Raw genomic sequence first — 23,144 nt, forward strand, 5'->3', positions numbered from 1 at the left:
ACAACTCAGAAAATCTGGATGTGGAATGCAAATTAAAATAGTGCATTCAGGGATCCCTGGGTGGCGCAGCGGTTTGGCGCCTGCCTTTGGCCCAGGGCGCGATCCTGGAGACCCGGGATCGAATCCCACGTCAGGCTCCCGGTGCATGGAGCCTGCTTCTCCCTCTGCCTGTGTCTCTGCCTCTCTCTCTATCTCTCTGTGACTATCATAAATAAATAAAAATTAAAAAAAAAAATTTAAAAAAAAAATAGTGCATTCAAGTTAAATTTCCTATGTGTGATAATAATACTGTGAACATGCAGGAGAAGGTCCTTGTTCTTAGAAAATAACATGCTGCAATATTTAGCAGTAAAGTGTCATAATGCCTGCAATTATCTCCAAAGATTCAGAAAAAATTTTAAAAGTGTGTGGATTTTTGTATAGAGCAAAATAGCAATAGGAGAGGTAACCTAACCGTGGATGAATGCGGCCATGTGGGTGTTCAGATCACTTGTGTTCTCTAAGCTAGTGACAGAGACTCTTTCACAATCCAAATCTGGTCCTTGAGAGCTTATTCCTTGATAAAGACACAAATCTTCACCATGGCCTTTAGGATCCTCCTGCAAGTCTGAGCTACAGCTAGTGTGGACCTGGAGAGCAGCTATGCTCACCACCATACCACCAATGCCGGCTCTGGTCCCATGTGCCACAAGGCCAATACACAAGGAATGGTGACCAAGGGTTCCCTGGCTGGTGCTGAGGACAGGCCTGCCCTTATAGAGCAGGAGCTGGGAGCCCAGCTTGGGGTGAGGGATGTCATTGGGCTCAGGAGACAGCTGCATGTTGCTGAGCCCAGAAGACTCCTTCTGGTGGCAGATCTTGTGTGAACCGGCCTCTCAAGGGATCTGGAGGCGTTCCTTTCTCTTTGCACAATTCTTCCCCTGGAGACATAGCTCCTTGGTCTCCCCTCCTCTGGGGGCTCCTTCCTGAACTCTTTACCTACCACACTCTCTATTGGCTCCTCAAGTGTAACTCAATCCTGTCTTCCCCCTCTCTTGGTCAGTGGCATTTCTGGGGAGTCCTGATTGTACCTCCCCCACAGGCTGAGAGCTGTAGGCATCTGTCCTATACCTACTGTAACCCCTAGCTGTGCTGCCACAGAGAAGACGTCCCCACAGAGACTGTCAGGTGAGCGAAGACCCCGCTGAGACCACAGCGTCAACAGGCAGGGAGTCAGACTCAGGGTGCTGGGCTACTTCTGTGCCTAAGGCCCCTCTGTGTCTGGGGCCTGCCACAGACTCACGCACAGAACAGGTCCCCAACGGGGTGTCCAGAGACTGGCTAGGGAGCAGCCAGGATAGTGAGTGCAGGCTCTATGTCCATTTCGTGCTCCATATCCCTCTGGGCCCACTGTACCCTCTGGACGTCATGGATGTCAGGCCACCACAAACAAGGTGCTGTGTGGTTCAGGGACACCACAGAGGAGGCAGGAACTTCAAGTGATGTCTATATGGTGATAAACAGCCCCTTCAGGACAGGCAGCTCTGGAGGGTGAGGAGGTCTGGGGCTGAGGGGCTTCTAGCTATGCCAACGTTTTTTCCTAAGCTGGGTGATGCCTTGACATGTATTCCTTTTGATTTAACATCAATCCCATACAATCTTTTTTCTCAGTGAAGCTACCCGCCCATGATCACCCAGATAGCAGGAGCTGGTGCCTGAGCTGGAATGTAGGTCTTACCACACACCTGTGATCACTCTCCAGGACAGAACTGTGTCTGCTGGGAGCCAGCATCACCTACTTGACAAGTGACACAATACCTCACAGAACTTCCATCTCCACAGGAAGTGGGCCCCACACAGATGTGCTGGGTAGGGGTTCGTGGGACCAAACGACCCCGCAGAGAGCACTGACCATAACCCCTGGTGTGTAAGTACCCATAACATCTCCCAGGGCAGCCTTCCATTTCCTGAGGAGGCAGAAACACACCTAAGGCCATATGCTACAGCATCTGGAAAGGCCTAGTTTCTAGAATTCCGGGCTTCTGAGAAAGAACATGTGCCAGTCAAAGTACCCAGGGGATCCTGGGAAGGAAGAGGGCCTGGATTCACTCTCTGTACTTGGTCTACAGAATAACAACTCCAGGCCACCTCCTTACCCTGCGGCTTCCCCTGAAGACATCAACTGCAGGGGACCTGGAACCACACTAGGCACTCACACCCCACCCCAAGCCCCCAGGAGGTGCCTGGGCTGGGTAGCCTCCTCTGTTACTCGGCTCAGAAAAGGGCAGTACCTACCTAGCCCATGTGCCGGGGGGGCAAAGTAGTGGGTCCTGCTGCAAATCAGCAGGAAGAAGTCCCAGGAGACCCAGAACTGAAGGGGGCTCTAAGCACAGTCTGTGTCCTTGTGAGACCAGCACAAACTTCCTAAGGGTGAGACCCGGGGACACCAGGGCCAGCTGAGCTGCCCAGCATGGCCCAGCTCTGCCCTCATCCACTCACTGGGCACCTGGTGACCTGTGGGATGCCCGGGTTCAGGGTCAGGCTGATGAGCCTGGCACAGGCATGAGGGTTATGTAACCCTCATCAGCAGCTGTGACGAGGCCCATGCAGGAGAGCCAGAGGTGAGAGATTAGAGGGTGCAGCCTGGCATTCTAAGAATGGGTAGTAAAAAAAAAAAAAAAAAAAAAAAAGAATGGGTAGAAACCAAACCTGTTGTTCTCTCTTGACTCTGCTTCTTTCTCAAGAGTCCAAACAACATCTTCCAGCTGCAGAAGTTTGGTTTTCGTGTGGTCCTTCTCTCTCTGCAGGCCCGAGTCGGCCTCTTCCTCCTGCAGGGCCTCACGCTGGTCCTGCCCGGCTGCCTGGGGGCCAGTGAGGTGGGTTTGGGAGATCAAGGTGCCCACCGTGGACTTGCCCCTGTGGTCCTGCAGCCCCTGCTCCAGGACTCTCTCCCCACATTGGGACCTCCCCTTGGCTCCCTGCAGGGGCCAGCCCCCTACTCAGCTTCCCAGCTCTCTCAAAAATGGCTGGCCACCTCTCGGTCTCTCCTCTGCCCGATGTCGGGGACTGAGCTGGTGAGGCATCTCCCTCTGCCCCCCGGAGCAGCTCCCAGGTTTCAGTCTGGCTCTGACCAGCTGAGCCACCCACAGGAGGCACTAGCTCCTCCAGGACTACTCTCCTGTCCAGCTCACATGGGTATACCTCTGCCCACCTGTCTGGGGGAGCAGAAGCCACCTCCTCAGCATTGAGCACACCATGACCATCCTCTCTGAGGCCAAGGCTCTCCAAGGGCCCTCTGTGGGCCAGGGCAGGGGTTAGGGCTGGGCTCTGCCTGCCATCCACATGGCCCTGGTGCTGGTCTGGTCCATCCCTGCACCCGGCTTGCCCGCGGCCTTGCCCATCACCAGGTCCCAGCCAGGCTGGTAGCTGCTCCCTCCTGCCTGCACAGAGGGGCATGGGGCCCACTGTACCCTCCTGCTCACAACCTGCCACCGCTGGCTGGTCCCTCAGGGAGGCCTGAAGCATGTCTGTTTCCCATACAAGGCTTCCCATTTGCTTCCTACAGGCAAGCTCCCGCTTTTCCTTCTCTAGGGTGGAGGACTTGCAAAGCCGCACCTGTTCCTTGCCCACCAGCTCCTGCAGCTTCAGTTTCTGACTTCCATAGCGCAGGAGGGTCTCCTTCCCCCTGCCCTCTCTCCGCTCCTTCTCCAAATCATGCTGTTCTGTCACTTCATGGACTTGCAGCAGGGATGTCTGCAGCACCTCTTCCTTCTCCTGCTGAGGCTGTAGCACCAAGTCTTTATAGCGGGCAGCCTGCTGGGCTTCTGTCTGCAAGAGCTCGTAGTTCAGCACAGCTTTGGCCTCTTTCCTACAGAAACAGAGCATGTCACAGGCGCTGTGGGCGCAGCTCCAGGCCTCGTCCTCCCCCCGCCCCCCACTGGGAAGGCCTCCTCATGGGCTCCTCTTGTCCTGACTGCAGACCTCCTCTCTACCTGGCCTGCTCTGTCCCCTTACCTCCCATGTGCCCCAGGGCCCCATCCGTGCCCTGGCACCCTCTGTAGAGGGTCTACTGGAGGATCTGCCCTCAGTGGGATTGGCTTCTACATACAGAAGTTGACATGAAACCATTCACACAACTGCCAGGTCTAAGTTGATCATAACTAAGTAGGATAACAATGCAGGACTGAGTCACACAGGCACACATCCAGGGCTCAGTAAGCACGTGTGGCCAGTGGCTGTCGAGAAGTCAGAGAGGACACAGGATATGTCTCCATCACAAGGAGTACTAAGGACAGTGCTGGTCTAAAACTGTGGTGAGGTGTGTGAATCTCACTCATCGTTAAAGCCGCCCTTGAAAGTTTGGTAAGTTGCTGGGCCCTGGGCCTTCACAGCCCTGGGAGAAATGAGTCCCAGCCGAGCTGAGGGCACTAAAGTTGTGTTCTTTGCTCCTGGTTGGCACTGGCCTGAGGACAGGACACACGACCAGATGTGGCTCTAGCTCCAGCTGAGAAGGGACTGTGAACAGCGAGCAGATCCTCCACATGGATGGACGCTGGTGCAAGGGTCTACCCCACATTGGCCCATCTGCTGCCAGGGGCGTCTACAGGGACTTGGGTTGAGCCCCTTATCGCACAGCTCTGGGGTTTAGGAGAAAATAGCTTAGAGCTCAGAGGAAGCACATGACTTAACAATGACCATTTTTCTAGGTCTAGGAGAGTGATTATTCCCGTTAGCCCCCCGGCACCCGGGGCCCCTCCACTGGTGTCATCTGGGGCATCAGGAGGTGGGAGCACCCACAGACTCAAAGGGCAGTCCAGTTCTTTCGCAGCACATCCTATATACCATAGGGCTACCCCCAATAATCGAGCCAAAGGGGAGCACGCACCCCACCTAGGCTGGAGGGCATGGCCTCCACATAAAGGATGCCCACATCCTACAATCAGGGAGTGACTGAGGCCACACACACTTGGCTCCAACACTGAACCCCAGCAAGCCCTACACAACCCCTCTGCAAGGAGCACAGGTGCAGAGGGCCCCTGCACTGAGTTGTCCACTCAGCCCGGGGCCAACATGTGCTGGCTGTGGACACCCCCTCCTGGGCTGGCTGGTCTGAGGCTCCCCACAGGACATGAAGGGGGGCCAACTGACCGGCACCATGGTCACTCACTCCACTAAGTCAGACCCACTCGACAAGGAATGGACACAGGTATTTCTCGTGTAAGTAAGAGACCATTGAACACAGAATGCCATATTCCAGTTTTCCAAATAAACCTTTCCTCTCCTTTGCCCATACATTTTGTTCTTTTCAAGAACCTCAATGAACCAAATTTGTCTTTCCCATCCCCATTTAAGGGCTTTAGACCTTTCATCCATCCATCTGCTCATGTGCCACAATACCACATCCTAAAAAATCAGAATAAGATATTAAATGAATACTGCCCTTGGCCATCAGGCAAGCGTGACGCAGAATTCAACAAGGAATTTTAACTCCTAGGGTCTAGTTAACACATTTTTAATACAAAGGAACAATCCTTACACAATGACCTGCTCTCTTTTTTGGGGGGGAGGATTTTATTTATTATTTAGAGAGAGAGTGAGAGAGCATGCATGGAGGGGCGGGGCAGAGGGAAAGGAAGACAGAGAAGCTGAAGCAGACTCTGCACTGAGCATGGAGCCCAAAACAGGGCTCAATCCCATGACCCCAAGATCATACCTGAACAGAAACCAAGATCCAACACTTAACCGACTGAGCCACCCAGGCCCTTGACCTGTTCTTTCGATGCTCACCCACCTGCCCCAAGAACAAGTACCCCATGAGCAGGCACTGTGATTCTGAGCAGTTTGCCTGACACAATCTCAAATCTGAGTTCTTGGCAAGAAACCTCAGACGTGAGATCCTGACCTGACTCGCTGCAGCTCATTCCAGTGCCTCTGGCGCGGCTCCTGCTCCGGTGGGCCCTGCTCCGGGGCCAGCCGCCCAACCAGGCCAGACAGCGTGTGCACGCAGCATTGCCTCAACCCTGCCTGCTCTGGTAGTGGGCCACGGGTGACCTGCTGAAGCTGGTCTTGCAGGCCTCGGATGAACTCCTGAGACTTCCCAAGCAGCACCTCTAGGTCGGCTCTCCGGCACTCCAGCACGCGGACCTCAAGCCTGAAAGCCTGTTGCAACTCCTCCCTCTCCTTTGCGAAGTCTCTTCTCATCGCCTCCATTTCCTTTTCATAGGAATTTACCTGAAAAAAGAAATGTGAGCACTGTCAATCAGGAGGTCCTGAAAATGACCTTACTGGACAACAGAACACAGAAATACCAGACTTCCAGGCACAACACCCAAAGAACAACAGCCCAGACCCAATGAAGTACATAGCCTGTGAAAGGAAAGAGCTACGCTAAGGACAGTGGAGCTTCTCTGGGTCCCCAGTGTGGCCTCAGGCTTCCATAACCTTCACATGGGTCCCAGGAGGCAGAACCAGCAGGTGGGGAATGGAGGCTGGGGTCACACTGGGCCCACACTGGGCCAGGTGCCTGGCCAGGCCACCCGCAGGGCAGAGGGTGGGGCAACTGAGAGAACTGGGGAGGGGAGTCTTTGTGAGACCAGACGCTGGCTCTGGACATCCTCGAGCATCCCCCCAACACCGCTCCGGGTACTGCTACTGCAGGAGTTTCCAGCTAATGCATCCCAGGAACTCAAGGCACAAGTACATGACAGGCAATCCCATCTTGCTGCTGCTCTTACATCTGACAACAGATCCTGAAAACAAGTTGTGGCCATGTTGCTTAACAAAACCCCATCGGGATCTCCTAATGGAGCAGAAGACAAGTTCATCTAAGAAGAAAGACTCAGCCCGGGCCTGGCCACGAGGCCATGGAGTACCTGACAAAGGGCAATCCTGGGGTCATATCAGCTTAGAATGCAGCCGGGAGTTGATGATTCCCTGATGGCAGAGTGGGCAGGGAGCGCTGGCCTCAATGTGACCCTGGTGACACGTGAGGACACATAACCCCATTCCTTCCCTTTATGGGTCATTCCTTATCTCCTGCCTCCTTCCAAAGAGGGTGTGAGGCAGAATGCTCATTTTATTTACATTTCTCCACAATCTTCTATCTCCCTGAGCGGGCTTCTTAAAAGGGGCACAGGATCTAGTGCACACGTGTGCATGTGGAAACAGGCACAGTGGAACGAAGCTTTCAAGCGTGCAGCAGGGAGCTCCTCTGTGACCCGGTGGCCGCCCTCACTCCCCCTGACCTTGGTCTCCAGCTGGATCTGGAGGGCTTGGTAGTGCTCCTTCACCTGCTCCATCATGATCTCCGTTTCTAAATTTACTGGAATGGAATCACCAATGAATGAGATGCCTGCAAACAAGGAGAGGTTCCTGTTGCCGTCCAACCCAAGATGCCATGGGCCCGTTCCCAGCCCTCCCGTCTGACATTGGCCGGCACCGAATATTTAATCTTCCTCCACCTCACCCCTGGCCACCCACGGCCCTCCACAGCCCTTTGTGGAAGAGGAATGCATTGCTTGCAGAGAGCTGGCCCTTGGGGGTTCCCATGCACAATCTATTACGCTGAGCCCTCAAGGTTGGAGCTCTTTGGGAATCAGCACTCCCAGTCTTCACCAGAACACAAATTACTCAGAGATACACCCCAGGGGCTCCCTGCAAGATCTGTCAGGCCCCCAGATTCCCTAAAAGAGGCCACATGTGGTATGCTCATGACCCCTGAATTCTGTTCCCTGACAACACGAGACACATAAACTGTGAAAACAGGGGAACAAGTGTGGTGCTTTATGACGAGGCACTACGGGCCTTAGTTCTTCAACCTTTTTATTTTAGCTCTGCCCTTTTCCTGGAGGCTCTACGTTACCTACTATTACATGGTAACATGGGGTTTCAACAAATGAGTTAGGCATAAATAGAGAGCAAAAGTTCTGACAGCTCACGAGACAGAGGATGTGGGTGACCCCATGGACAATGTCAGGTGTCCTTGCAGCTCATTTTGCGAGGAGCTCGTGGAGACGCAAGTGCCTGAGCACCCCCAGAGCACCAGATGTTCCCAGCAGCATGCCCAACGGTCGGCTTAGGATGCGAATTCAGACATAGCTCAGGTGTTTTCTATGTGGGTCTGGGGCTGGGCAAGTGAAGGGAGATGACACAGCCCTTAACAATTTGCTATGGGGGATCCCTGGGTGGCGCAGCGGTTTGGCGCCTGCCTTTGGCCCAGGGCGCGATCCTGGAGACCCAGGATCGAATCCTACGTTGGGCTCCCGGTGCATGGAGCCTGCTTCTCCCTCTGCCTGTCTCTCTGCCTCTCTCTCTGTGTGTGTGACTATAATAAATAAGTAAATTAAAAAAAAATTAAAAAAAAATTTTTCTATGAAAAAAATCAACAGAGTGAGGGCCGTGTGGCCTAGAGAAGTTAGGATAAGCACCTCAGGAAAGAAAGCAGCCCCTGCTGCCCTGTAACCCGGAGCTGCGGCCTGGTTCTGGCTGAGCAGACCCAGGTGAACAGGCGCCGGTGGGAGAGCTCCAGCTGGAGCACGGACGGCACGGCTGTCATCATCCACACAGCCCTTCTACCAAAACTCCCGGGCAGCAGACAGACCCTTCCTTCTGTGAAGTGACTGGTGGAACCTCTGTGGTCAGATGGGGGAATGGTGGGAGACAAAGGTGAAGGGCAAGGGCCCTGGAAAGGGAGATCAGTGATGACATAAAGCCCGGGGCTCCTTCTGGTGCCACAGCCCAAGGTCTTCTGGACAACAGCCACCCCAGGTACAGGTCCCTAGCTCTGCTACTCCCTGGGCTAGGAGTCGGTAGTCTTGACAAGAGTCCCCCCTCCTCCAGGGACAAAGGGAGGTTAACAATCATCTCCCTTTGTCCAGGCTATCCACCTCATCTGGGAATGTGATACCATCCAGTGTGCTGGCCCTATGCCAACACGTCCAACTGAGGACAGTCAGTACTGCCGCTGTCGGAAGTCATCAGACTCCACTAAAGATGCTGTGGGGGTCCCCTTAAGGGACTGAGCAAGTTGGACTCAGCACACAGAAAGCCTCACTTGGTTCCCATGTTGGCTCTCTTAGGTACAAACTTTGTTCTTTTTTTAAAAAAAGACTTTATTTTATTTTATCTGAGAGAAAGAGAGAGGGAGGCCTGGGTTGGTCAGCGGTTGAGCATCTGTCTTCGGCTCAGGGTGTGATCCCGGGGTCCTGGGATGGAGTTCTGCATCAGGTTCCCTGCAGGGAGCCTGCTTCTTCCTCTGCTTGTGTCTCTGCCTCTGTCTGTGTCTCTCATGAATAAATAAAATCTTTTAAAAAAACAAGAGAGAGAGAGAGAGAGAGAGAGAGAGAGAGAATTGGGGGGGGGGAGGGGAGCAGGAGAGGGAGAGAAACTCAAGCAGACTCCTCGCTGAGGGCAGAGCCCAACGCAGGGCTCAATCTCATGATCCTGAGATCATGGCCTGAACCGAAATCAAGAGTCTTAATCAAGTGAGCCACCAAGGTGTACCCCCCCCCCCTTCTCCTGTTTTATTAAGTAAACAGGTTTAGGACAATATGGGAGCTCTAAGAGGCTGACTCTGCCATGATATATGGTCAGTAGAGGCGGTTAGGTGGCTGGGGGCCAGACAGTCCCAGTGGCCCCCTCACAGGCCCCCCACAGCAGTGAGCATGGAGCTGCATGGGGAGCCGCATGCAGCATGTGAACTTGCATACTGCTCACCCTACACAACTGCCAGGAGAGGTGGCTAGCAGCCAAACCCACCCTGTCCTCCAGAAGGACCATGGAAACCTGAAAGACAGCTGTGTCATCTGGACCCCACCCTCCAATTCTGGTCTCTAGAAGCAGCCAATAACACTTACACAGAGGGTATTGGGGCCTGCTAGAGTTTGTCCTGAACCTCAGAGGCTGAAGAACTGAGGAGCGTGAAGCCCTGGTCTTTCTCAAGTAATTCCTTCAGCGTCAGTTCTGTGCACAGTGGGGTGGAGTGGGCCCTCCAGGGTGCCCCAGCCCCACCCCCACCCCCACCCCTTTCACACTATGCAGGCAGAAAACACCAGCTTTGTCTGCAAGAGCCCACATGAGGCCTCTGTGAGCATCAGGAGTCCCTGACACATTTTAGACATTTGCCCTCCCTCTCTGACCTGTCACAGACCCAAGACCAGACCTGATGCTCTGAGCGAGGCTGGGAGACCACCGCCCTGCTCACTCACAGCCCTCCCTTCCCTAGATGACCACATCTGACCCATGCTGAATGCTCAACCTAGGGAATCTCTCTGGATCCTCCCCTGCGACCCAAGACCCACTAGGACATGCCTGTCCTGAGGTCACTAAAAGGTCATCGTAACCTTCCCATTCTACCCAAATGGCAGAACCTCACTCTCTTGTACCTCCCTTGGGGCTCTGGGTATTATCCCTGACTTGGGGTTACAGGCCATTCTCCCATGGGTGGTGGGCTGAAGGGTGTGTGATCCTTTGGAAGCCTGACATGCCATGCCTAGGCTAGGGGGGAAGCTTGTGCTGTGAGGGCAGACAGACCCCCATGGCCACCGGCCTCTGGTCCCCCAGAGTGGGAGCGCACAACCTGTCACCTCCCAGGACTGGGCTCCTACCTGCTGGGCCGTGTCCAGGGAGCAGCTGTTCCTCTGGCTGTGCATGGGGCCGGCCATGCCAACTTGAGGGCAGCTGTGCCCGCAGGCCTTCCAGTGCAGCCAGCAGCTCGTCGTTGCGGTCCTGCAGGTCCTGCAGAGTAGAGCCAGACACCCCTGCAGCCACTGCGGCCGCCTGAGGAGCCATGGGCAGCAGAGCAGTGGAGCCAACCCCCCAAGTGGGCAGCCAGGTGTCAGGTCCTGCCTTCCAGCATACCACACTCAACTTGCATTCTAGTTTCCTAATGATCCATGAGCCAAACCAAAGCAAGGGATACCTCTTGATTTGCTAATGCCCTGTGCCACTTTCAACCACCTGATATACGGAAGGGGCACTCTCTCTCTCTCTCTCTCTCTCACACACACAGACACAGAGTGGAGTAGAAACTGAGAAGAAACGTAGAGAATACAGAGAACCATCAACATCTGAAACCCCAGGTGCTCTGTGTAAGAGCACAGTGGTGCTGTGCCGTGGGTGTGATGCAGCAAGTCTCGGGATGTGTCCCGGCCTGTCCTCTGCACAGGGTTTTTTCTACAGCTACTAAGCCCAGAGGGTACCAGGTGCTTTGGACCAAGGGCCACAGAGCAAAGATGAGGACATCAAACAGAAAGGACGGTGTCTGGGTGAGCACACACACAGGGGGAAGTGGGGGGATTTGGGGAAGGGTCTCATCTGCAACCAGTGTACTTTTGTTCACACTTGAATGAAACATCCCCACAAGCACCCCCATCACCTTATTTTTAAAGGGCTAGGAAGTGTAGAGTTTATAGCCATTTTCTATGGTTTCACAGCTGTGTGTGTTGCCACGTCCACTCACAACTTTGCATCTATGTCCTCCTTCCCTGGAGCCCCACCAGGCCTATGGCTGCCCCGGCCTGCAGGATGGTACAAGTAACGCCACACCTTCCAACAGTGCAGCTCTCAACCAGTTTCTCCTTGTGGGACATTCCCTCTCGGGGAAGCCCAAGCCTAGCCAAGGCCACAGGGAGAGGACTCAGGGCCCAGCCCCTGGTACATCAAGGATCCACAACCCTCTCTGGTGTTTGAATCCTATTTGAGTGTCCCCTCTGGGCAGTTCCTATTGAATAGACCTAATCTTCCCAAAACTGTTCCTAAAGGCCAGTGCCTGGCCTATGATGGCATCTCCCCTGGAGAAGGACCCTCTCATTGGCAGCCTCACTGCACAGATCTTATAAGCAGCACAGATTCACACAGGATCACTGCACCTCACTCAAAAACTCCTAGACAAATGTATAAGTTTGCCCATGGAGGGAGCAGTTCTATCTAGGGAGAATGGGCTGGGCCAGAATGTGAGAGCTTCGGGACAAGTCTGCAAAGCAGAGCATGCTCCTCCTAGTTCCTACACAGCCTGTGGTCACTGCTGCTCTAACCCTGGGGTGTCCAAGGAGACAGCACTCACCACAGAGGCCACCGAGCATCTCAGGTGCAGTTAGTGTGAACTGAGGTGTGCAGCAGCCTAAAGTCTACACTGAATCTAAAAGACTAGATTCCAAACAAAGGCTATAAAATATCTCATTAAAAATTTGCTTATATTGATTATATATTGAAATGGTAACAACATGGATATATTGAATTAAAATGTTATTACAATTAATTCACCTATTTTTAAAAAGATTTTATTTATTTATTTATTTATTTATTTATTTATTTATTTATGAATGAGAGACACAGAGAGAGGCAGAGATATAGGCAGAGGGAGAAACAGGCTCCCTGCAGGGAGCCTGATGGGGGACTAGATCCCAGGACCCCGAGATCACACCCTGAGCAGAAGTCAGACACGCTCAACTGCTGAGCCATCCAGGTGCCCAATCACCTATTTCTTTTTACATTTTTTTTAAAAAAGATTTTATTTATTCATGAGAGACAAAGAGAGATAGGCAGAAACATAAGCAGAGGGAGAAGGAGGGGAGCCCCATGCAGGACTCAATTCCAGGACCCCGGGATCATGCCCTGAACCAAAAGGCATACACTCAACTGCTGAGCCACCCAGGCGTCCCTCTTTTTACATTTCTTAATGTGCCTATGGGAAAACTTAAAATTACATGTGTACCTTGTATTCGGTATTTTGAAAATTTACACATATCCCACAAATTCAGCAATGCCAAAAAAGCAGGTTCTCTTAGGTGCGATCTATGTTGGGCAGATTTCTCTGCTCCCCGGACACATCAGGGAGCATGTCTAATTCTAACTGATGAGGGTGACATGCACCATCCTGGACGAGCCATGGGTCCTCACTCTATACAAGGGGTGCCTGGTGGGGCTGGGGAGCCAGGTACTGTGTATTTTCACAGGGACTCATATTTCGTTGGGGTGCCTGTGGGTGCCAAGGAAAGGCAACCAGTCTGAGAGGAGAGTGGGATTTCACCAGCAGCACTGGGAAGCATCAGAGAGGAAGGTGATGCCAGTAGGCTGGCGGGGGCCACAAGCAAGGCCTGAGCAAGCACACACATAAAGGAGGATGAAGAACCACCTGGAGCTGGGCAATGGTGGGGACATCTATTAGGGGTTAGGCTGCTTGGGCTGCTATAACCAAATACCACAGACAGGACTTATCATAACAGAAATTTAGTTCTTGTAGTTCTGGAGATTAGAAATGCACAATTAAGGTGCCAACAGACTGTGTCTGCTGAGGGCTTGCTGGTTCATGGACGGCAGTCTTTCCTGTGTCCTCACATGATAGAACAGATGGGGGAGGTCTCTGGGGTACTTTATATAAAGTACTAATACCTTATACTGGGCTCTACACTCATGACCTAATCATTTTCCAAAGGCACTGCCTCCTAACACTATCACATTGTGGGAACAGACTTCAACATGTGAATTTAGAGACATACAAAAGCATTCCATCTGTAATTGTGGAAATGCAGAGAGGGAAAATCTGCATTTGGAGTTTCCAAACAAGGACATGCTCCTCCATTACAGTGTCTACCCAAGGCAACGGCAGAAACATGAAGCCACAGAAAACTCTGATTAACATTTTACATTCCCCCTTAACCAAAGGCAGCCTCACCAAGAAAATTGAGACAGAGAGCTGAAAGAGATGACAAAAAGTTAAAATGATAAGTAGGAAGAGGATTCTGCAACAAGGGAAAGCATGGTTTCCTGGCTAACAAATATCTTGGTCATAAATTACAGGAAAACACAGAGCAGAGACCTTGGAAAGGGTCAGTGATACCCTGCGGGGAAGGCCAAAGGCCAGCTCTACCTCTACCTCTGAAGGGTGAGTGTAAAAACACGGTCAGCCCAGAGGCAGTGATGCTCTAGTAGCAAACAGCAGAGAAGCAGGATTTCTCTGGCTCACAGGAGACCTCCAAGCGTCAAATGATAGGTGTGGAATGGGTGCTAGGCTTGGGACATCATCATTTTGCAACTATCATGGTAAAGATTGAAGTGCATTCTAAATCCAAGGAAAATTCTGATGAAGGGCAGAATGTTTACGTGGTCTTTATGTGTCTCCCCACTGACCACTTATTAGTTGTATGAGAGAAAAAAACACCAGTATTTATAAAGGCGGAAATCAGGCAACACCTTGACCAGCTGACCAAAAATTAGCATCACCTGTGCTGTCCATCTAAGAACACATCATCTCAATTTAATCCAAAGAAGTATCAGAAAAACACAAAATAAGAATGTTTAAAAATATCACTTTAAAAATAGCCATGTCAGAGACAAGGGCTGTGGGAATGTGCTATAGACTGGATGTGCCCTCCCCCTAACCCCAATTCCCATGTTAAATTTTAACAGCTAAGGTGAAGGGGGGGGGGGTGCCGCTGGGAAGAAATCAGATCCTGAGGGTGGAGCCTCATGAACAGGATCAGAGTCCTTTTGTTAGAGACCCCAGGGAGGGATCCCTGGGTGGCGCAGCGGTTGGCGCCTGCCTTTGGCCCAGGGCGCGATCCTGGAGACCCGGGATCGAATCCCACATCAGGCTCCCGGTGCATGAAGCCTGCTTCTCCCTCTGCCTCTCTCTCTTTCTCTCTGTATGACTATCATAAATAAATAAAAAATTAAAAAAAAAAAAAAAAGAGACCCCAGGGAACTCCCTGGGAAGCCAGCTTTCCATCAGCCCCTGGAAGGGAGGTCGCACCAGACACCAGGCCAGTCCTGACCCCAGGAGCTCAGGAAATCTGTAGCAGAAGCTTCTTCCACACTGTCCAGAACTAAACTGTCTAGGAGCCAAACTCCTAGAGCCTTCTGCCTCCAGGTCAATCTCACCTTTTAGAAACATACTGACAAACTGCTGAAAAGGAAACAGAAACATCTGAAGAAGCCTGAGTGGAAATGAATCAGAAAGTGCCAGCAGTGACTGCCAGTTACCCCCACCTCATTGTAATGTGAAAATCACCCTCTGAATATTCATCCCCAGCTTGGCTCTGTTTTCATTACTCCCCACCATCTCCCTGTTCCTACAAATACAGTGACCCAGTGAGGCCACCCTGCTGGTGGGGTAGTCTCTGTCTCTAACTCACCACTTGGGTTGGAGAACTGTGGGAACTACATCTCTTGTTTATAAGCCCAGGGTCTATGTCATTTTCTTTTTCTTTTCTTTTCTTTTCTTTTTTTTTTTTTTTTTGTATTTCTATATACTTGTAATGAGCAATCTAAAGGAATTTTTTATTTTTCCCCTTTTTAATTTTTTTTAGCTTTAAATTGTCCACACAAGTTTATTTTTTTAGAATTATAAATTTATTTTTTCCCCTTTTTAATATTTTAGCTTTAAATTGTCCACACAAGTTTATTTTTTTAGAATTATAAATTTATTTTTTATTGGTGTTCAATTTGCCAATATATAGAAACACCCAGTGCTCATCCCATCAAGCGCCCCCCTCAGTGCCCATCACCCAGTCACCCCCACCCCCCGCCAACCTCCCCTTCCACCACCCCTAGTTCGTTTCCCAGCGTTAGGAGTCTTTCATGTTCTGTCTCCCTTTCTGATATTTCCCACTCATTTTTTCTTTCCCCTTTATTCCCTTTCTTTTTTTTTTCCCCCTTTATTCCCTTTCACTATCTTTTATATTCCCCAAATGAATTAGACCATATAATATTTGTCCTTCTCCGACTGATTTATTTCACTCAGCATAATACCCTCCAGTTCCATCCATGTCGAAGCAAGTGGTGGGTATTTGTCATTTCTAATGGCTGAGGAATATTCCATTGTATACATAGACCACATCTTCTTTATCCATCATCTTTCGATGGACACCGAGGCTCCTTCCACAGTTTGGCTATTGTGGACATTGCTGCTAGAAACATCGGGGTGCAGGTGTCCCAGCGTTTCACTGCATCTGTATCTTTGGGGTAAATCCCCAACAATGCAACTGCTGGGTCGTAGGGCAGGTCTATTTTTCACTCTTTGAGGAACCTCCACACATGGCCCAATGTTTCAGCTTGAAAGACCTTACACAGACATGACAACAAAAGACAACCTCTGACCTGACACTAGATCCTGTACTGCAGGGGTCAGGGTTAACCTAACAAAACTGAAATACCACCAACAGGTTAAGGTTTTGTATCACCGGTGTCATCAAGTTACTAAGTGTGCCACAGTCAGGCAGACCGGGAAGCTGGGTCTTCAGGAAGAAAAGCCCAGACTTTTGGCTTTCGCACATTTCTGTGGTGTAAGTAACTCCCACCACAGCTGATCTGAAGCTACCAAAAGTTTAACAAGAAGCCGGCAAAATTCTGAACACTCGACAATCAATCAACTCTGGTGCCTGCTCTTCGGATCACACTGACCAACTATGGATATGGCATCCCCCTCGGGTGTTCAGAAAATAACTGTGTACACATTCATATCCATCCACGGCACACTGAGTGAGCAAGTATGCAAAGAGTACACGTAGAATCAAACGTAAACAACAGGTGAATATGGGCATAGTGTATCCAGGTGTCCCTGCCACTGTTTTCATTTTTGTAACTCATGTATTAGAAACTATTTTCTAGGGGCACCTGGGTGGCTCAGTGGTTGAGCATCTGCCTTTGGCTCAGGGCATGATCCCAGGGTCCTGGGATTGAGTCCAGCATCGGGCTCCCTGTGGGAAGCCTGCTTTTCCTTCTGCTTATTTCTATGCCTCTTTGTGTCTCTCATGAATAAATAAATAAAATCTTTTAAAAAATTTATTCATGAGAGAGAGAGAGAGAGGCAGAGACACAGACAGAGGGAGAAGCAGGCTCCATGCATGGAGCCCGACATGGGACCGATCCCAGGTCTCCAGGACCACACCCTGGACTGAAGGCAGCTTTAGACCGCTGAGCTACCTCGGCTGCCCAATAAATAAAATCTAAAAAAAAAAAAAAACAAAAAAAAGAACAAAACAAAACTTTAAAAAATCATTTTCCAATAAAAAGATCCTTTTTATATGCTCTAAATGTAAGTTTGAAACAACCACGGGATCCCTGGGTGGCGCAGCGGTTTGGCGCCTGCCTTTGGCCCAGGGTGCGATCCTGGAGACCCGGGATCGAGTCCCACGTCGGGCTCCCGGTGCATGGAGCCTGTTTCTCCCTCTGCCTGTGTCTCTGCCCCTCTCTCTCTCTGACTATCATGAATAAATAATAATAAAAAAAAAATAAAAAAAAATTTGAAACAACCAAAAAATATTCAAAAAATGGAAAGGCAGGGGATCCCCCTGGGTGGCTCAGTGGTTTGGCGCCTGCCTTTGGCCTAGGGCTTGATCCTGGAGTCCTGGGATCGAGTCCCATGTTGGGCTCCCTGTGTGGAGCCTGCTTCTCCCTCTGCCTGTGTCTCTGACTCTCTCTCTCTCTCTCTGTGTCTCTCATGAATAAATAAATCAAATCTTAAGAAAAAAATATGGAAAGGCCAATTTCTAAGTACATGGATTAACTAACACGAACATGTACAATATTTCTGACATTTCAAAAAGTCAAACTTCAAGAACTAGAAGTGAAATGAGTCATAGTTCTTTAAGTAACAGAGTTCTGTGAAAGAAAGACGGGGTTTATGCATGTTTGAAAGCTCCAGTGCATTAAGGTAATTGTTCACTGATGGTTAGTTATAGGCTCTAAATCAAGGTGACAAGCTTAAACGGAGGGAGGAAACACAACATGTCACTGCAATCCAACCAGCATGACAGACCCTAACCCTGACCCGGCACACACCCAGTAGGAGGCAGGCAGGAGGGTGACATAGCTGACCACACACAGAATTTTTAAGGGCACCCTGGTATCCAGGGTTTGGAGCAGAGGAAAGAGCACTGGGCAGGAAGCAGCAGGTCACGTCCACTCCAGAACAGCACGGGCTCACCTTGATCCTCTGGTGTTGCCAAAGCCACGTGCAGCAGGAACAAAGTGAATTCTGACTTCAATTTGGAGGGAAATCATTAAGAAGTGAATTGGTAACAGACCCTTCATATCACGCAATAATGTCTCCTCTGCTGAGGTCCTGGATAACTTTAAGAGTGTAATAGGGTCGTGATACGTTCCAGCATCCCTGGCATTGTAGTTCATCACCCGTGCCCTGCTCTGTGGTGTGTCTACCTGAATAAGGCCCTTGGTGGGTCTCCCAGCATGGAACTTTGGAAACACTGAGGGGATCTCAGGACAGGTGCCAGTCTAGCAACCGTGGCCAGCCCCTTGTGGAACTTGAGATCTGGAGGCCCCATCAGTAGAACATGGGCCCAGATCAGAGGCTCCACCTGCCCTGCTCATAAAAGATGCTCCTGCCAACCCACGCTGTACTACTCTCCATGTGGAGGCCAGGAATGTGGTTTGCCAAGAATGACAGGCCACTTCCAGGCAGGGGGGCAACGTATGAGGCCTGCATACCCACTGCTAGGTCTGCAGATCACCAGTCGGACTCTGATGACCTGCACCACCCATCTGCACCACCCATCTGTGTCACGGGCTCCACACTCCATTCTTAGTAGGCATGGCTGGAAGAGGGCTATGTGGCCTTCTAGCACAGCCCCCAGCACCAGTGCCCTTGCTGCAAAGGGGACTCAGGGTGCGGGGCGAGGGGCATGAGGGCCCTATGCACCCAAGACAAAAGCGACGGCCCCAATGCAAGACAAAGGCATGTGATGGCTCAGGATGGCAAGGAGGCTGGGTGGGGTACGTACCCGGCACTTGAGCTCATACTCCTTTAGGACCTCTGCAAACCGCTCCTCCTGGGCCAGGAGTTCTATGCTCTGTGGCTCCAGCTAAAAGTCAGACCCACACAGGAAAATGACAGACAGAACCTCAGGCCAGGTAGAATGTGTGCTATCACCCTTCATGCTCCTTCCACTGGGCTCAGCACCTCCAGGTATAGCCTTCCACCCCTCCTCCTCCTCCTCCCTCCTCTCGTTTAAAAGATCTCAAGGCAAAAGGATGCTCTGAATTTATAGAGGGTGGTCATACTCCGAACTGGAGCCTGGGGTGCATTCCTTCCTGCCTTGGCTGCCTGGGATGCTCCCTGCCTGGACCTCTCCATGCAACACCTATCCTCTGTGCCCCTCGCCACTGAGAACCCATCACTGGGGTCTATGCAGCTGGCACTGGCTGGCCTTGGCCCCATCACTACAAGATCAACAGGCATGGTGGCACTAGAGCATACCAGCACCCCCGCACTGGCATAAAGAGGAAGAAAACAGGATGGAAGTCACCCTGCTGATTTGCTCTGCATTCTGGAATTGTAAAATTTAGAAAACAACATATTCACTCACCTATGTAATCTTTTTCAGGTCCCTGACACCTTTTACCCCGTGCCCAGAGACTAAGAATCAGCAGAAGGACTTGCCTTGTCCTTCAACACAAAGTCCAGGTCATTCTGCAGTTTCAAGACTAGCTTCTCTGATTCTGAAAGCTTTTCCACAACTTCAACAATCTCCTTCTGTAATCGACTGTTTTCCTACAAGACACAAACCAGCAGTTTTCTGGGCTTTGGGAGTGGAGGACAGAGCTGGAGGCAGCTGGTCTCCCCTCTGGGTCAGAGACTTATTCCCAGCAGCACTCATACGCAAGGAAGAAACTCCTGCCAATGCAGCCTGACTGGTGCTCACTGCCCTGGCACCTGCAGGGGAGGCTGTGCCGGGGACCAACCTGCGGAGCCCCTCACTACTGCTGGTTACTTTCCCCAGCGCACCTTCTTTTCCTGCCCTGAACGCTCAAGAAGTCCATGAGTAACACAAGAAGAGACTGGGGGCAATCCTTTCTGAGCCACTGTCTAAATGAGGGATTTGAAACAGCACAGAGCTCAGATGTCCCCCGGAGGAGCAAGGCAGTGCCCAGAGACACAGGAAACCAGTGAGAAGAGCAGTGAGGACACAGGGCAAGGACTCGGCTTCTCCCCCAGGGAGGCAAGAAACAGGCAGAGGTGGAAAGAATCTGCAGGCTCCGTGTTAGAAGCAGAGGAGGAAGGCAGGAGCACAGGAGGAATCGGGGGACACCTCACTGGATGGAACCAAATGTAGGGTGGCTGGGGGTCGCAGGACACTCACCAAAGCCCAAAAACCCTGTGAGCTTCAGGCTACCCAGTCAGGACTCCAGCAGGCTGGGATGTAAGCTTTGGTCTTTTGCTGACCTCACAGATGCTCTGGTCTCCGGGGGTTGGGGGCAGGGGCACAGCAAAGCCCCAAACACCTATTTGGGGATGACCACCCCTGACCACTGTCCCCTTGAGCCAGAGTAGAGAATAGGAGCCCCACGGATCTTGACCTGCCCTGCTGCCCCCATGACCAGAGAGAAGGAAGGGGCAATGCCTCTGGTGGAAAAGCCAGAGACGTTTCTCCTTTGGCTGAGAAGTGTGCTATCTCTGTGACTGCAGCAAACATTTCTTGGTTGGAAATCCCAGGCATTTTCTGACCATGGAAATGTAAACTTAAGGTTTCTAGAAGGTATTCAGTCCCTGACTAGGAAAATGTGGGGTCTGGGAGGATGAACCCTTAGGCAACCTCATCTCTGTCATTCAGTGTAGAACAACCTGGGGAGACACTGCTCCCCACCTACCTTCTGGGCCAGGGTCAGCTTTTCCCGGAGGCTGGCCTCCTCGGCCTGCAGACGCTCCAGGTCCTTCTCCAGCACAGCTCTCTGCCGGCAGATCTGCTCCCAGAACAGCTCCCGTTCCCTCTCCACCTCGGACCTCAGGAGGCTCAACCTTTCCCGGTACCCATGCTCCAGGTGTCTGTGAGGCACACATCGAACATGTCATGTTGGGTTGCAAGGGGCCCCCCAGACCCACACTGACCCCCACCTCTCCAGGGACATCTCCTGGGCAACACGGCCTTTCTTCCCTGGAACCTTCCTGCCCATGGCAGTTGGCTACACTGTCTGGGACTCAATTGTTCCTGCTGGACATATGGGGTCACTGAACCTCAGCTAAACAGCACAGGGGCCCTCCTTTAAATTCCCCCTACCCTGGGCCTGGCAGTGGGCACCCCCACTGTCCAGGGCCGGGGGAGGTGATAAGGGAAGCCAGGAGGTCCTGGAGCCTCTGGAGTGAGCTAGCCAATGCTCTCTGGGGGTAGACCTCTCTGATGCCCTCTGCCTTCCGGCTACCTCCACACCAGGACAGCCATCAAATGCCCCAGGTAACCAAATGTGCACCAAAGCAAGCCTCTTGTGCAGGACACAGGCAACATAAAACCTATGGACAGTGCTCCCAAAGCCATCAGAGGAGAAGGTAGGAGGCATTCCGCTCCCCCCTCAGTTTCTGCCTTACTCTTTTGTAAGAACCATTTATATCAGCAGAAAAAAGTGCCAAATATTAGTTTCATCACTGAAACAGATACTTAGCAGGATTTCTCAAACCAAGTCTCTCTAGTCTGAAGATGGGCACAACTCTTGCTTCACTCAGCAGAGGGCTTGGGAATGTTAATAATTCAGCAGAGAACACTGGGGGCTCATTCCCCAGCCCCCTCCACACAGTCTGGACTTTCCCGTCTCAGAACTTCAAGGAAAGAACACCCGGCAGGAAAGGAGATAGAGAAAGGACAGCTGTTACTTAGGGGAAAAGTCAGATGAATCTAGCTAATGTAACACTCCACAAACCTTGGGGTAGTTTTAAAAACACCTATTTGGGGCAGCCCCGGTGGCACAGCGGTTTGGCGCCGCCTACAGCCTGGGGTGTGATCCTGGAGACCCGGGATCAAGTCCCACATCGGGCTCCCTGCATGGAGCCTGCCTGCTTCTCCCTCTGCCTCTCTCTCTGTGTTTATGAATAAATAAATAAAATCTTAAAAAAAAACACCTATTTGTATCACTCCATTCTTTAAAAACTTTCAAAATATCCAACAAAAGGAAAATGGAGGGATGCCTGGGGGGCTCAGGGGTTGAGCGTCTGCCTTCGACTCGGGATGATCCTGAAGTCCCGGGATCTAGTCACATCAGGTTCCCTGCATGGAGCCTGCTTCTCCCTCTGCTTGTGTGTCTGCCTCTCTGTGTCTCTCATGAATACATAAATAAAATCTTAAAAAAAAAAAAAAAAAGGAAAATGAATAAAATGTGGCAGATGCACATAATGGGATGCTCTGCAAGTCACCACAAAAGCATATGTGATACAATACACAATACAATGCAAAATAATACAATTATTTTCCAAATAATTATGTGCATGGAAAAAAAAAGTGAAGGACATAAAAACATCAGAAGTGATAACATCTGGGTGAAATTTCTGCTTTTATTTTTATTTTTACTTGTATTTTCCACAATGAACATGTATCATTTATTACTCTTGTAATAAGAAGAACCTAATACAGCCATAAAAGCTATTTCTAGAAACTCCTGCTAATGCTCCATTACTCATGGGGCCTTCGTGTCTCCCTTGGCCAGATTCTCAGACCAAGATAAGGCTTTCAAGTTTGTGATTCTCTGACCCCAAGAAAGACATCAAAAAATTCTTCCCATGTGCTTGGGAGAGAATCAAGCATAACAAGCCATGACTGAAGCAAATCAATTCTGTTACCTAAATTGATTATCTAAAACCAACTTACATTTAGCTCTCAGACACAGTTCCTTAAAAAGGAGTTTTCTCCCTTGAACCAAGGGCTGGTAGGTAGGTGGCAGTGCAGGGCCAACAGGAAGATCGTCTGGGACTCAGGCAGCTCCGGGTCTAGAGGCCTGTGTGGGCCCTCTAACTCCAGGGTCCCAATGAGGCTGCCACCCACAGTCTTAGAGGCACCACAATCAGTGTGGCTCCTGCTCAGGTAGGATCCCAAGCCTGCGAAGTCAGTGGTGAGTCTAACAGACCCATGCTGTTGGAAGAGCCACGAGGAGGCAGGGGAAGCACCGAGAAAGGAAACAATGTGCTAGCAACCACTGTGTTGGCTTCTTCCAAGGTTCCTTCAGTTCCTAATTTTTAATCATAATCTCACTCTGTGGGGGATCCCTGGGTGGCGCAGCGGTTTGGCGCCTTTGGCCCAGGGCGCGATCCTGGAGACCCGGGATCGAGTCCCACATCAGGCTCCCAGTGCATGGAGCCTGCTTCTCCCTCTGCCTGTGTCTCTGCCTCTCTCTCTCTCTCTCTCTCTCTCTCTCTCTCTCTGTGACTATCATAAATAAATAAAAATTAA

The 23,144-nt window shown here is 51.1% G+C and overlaps 1 protein-coding gene across 9 annotated transcripts in view; it reads right to left on the reverse strand.

The window, feature by feature from the left end:
• NINL (ninein like) overlaps window positions 1-23,144 on the reverse strand; it is a 152,012-nt gene that overhangs the window by 26,815 nt on the left and 102,053 nt on the right. For 6 of the 9 annotated variants that reach the window (XM_041733987.1, XM_041733981.1, XM_041733983.1 and 3 more), the window contains 9 exons: window positions 20,584-20,758; window positions 19,376-19,486; window positions 18,717-18,797; window positions 17,903-17,953; window positions 10,584-10,713; window positions 7,224-7,330; window positions 5,882-6,210; window positions 3,595-3,847; window positions 2,689-2,840 (listed from right to left, as the gene is read on the reverse strand). In XM_041733987.1, the coding sequence (XP_041589921.1) occupies window positions 2,689-2,840; window positions 3,595-3,847; window positions 5,882-6,210; window positions 7,224-7,330; window positions 10,584-10,713; window positions 17,903-17,953; window positions 18,717-18,797; window positions 19,376-19,486; window positions 20,584-20,758 (1,389 nt within the window). The remainder of the gene's footprint in view (window positions 1-2,688; window positions 2,841-3,594; window positions 3,848-5,881; window positions 6,211-7,223; window positions 7,331-10,583; window positions 10,714-17,902; window positions 17,954-18,716; window positions 18,798-19,375; window positions 19,487-20,583; window positions 20,759-23,144) is intronic. The other 3 variants (XM_041733985.1, XM_041733986.1, XM_041733988.1) reach the window with 3 other exon arrangements.

Source organism: Vulpes lagopus, chromosome 19, assembly GCF_018345385.1.
Source record: "Vulpes lagopus strain Blue_001 chromosome 19, ASM1834538v1, whole genome shotgun sequence".
NCBI classification, from domain to species: domain Eukaryota; kingdom Metazoa; phylum Chordata; class Mammalia; order Carnivora; family Canidae; genus Vulpes; species Vulpes lagopus.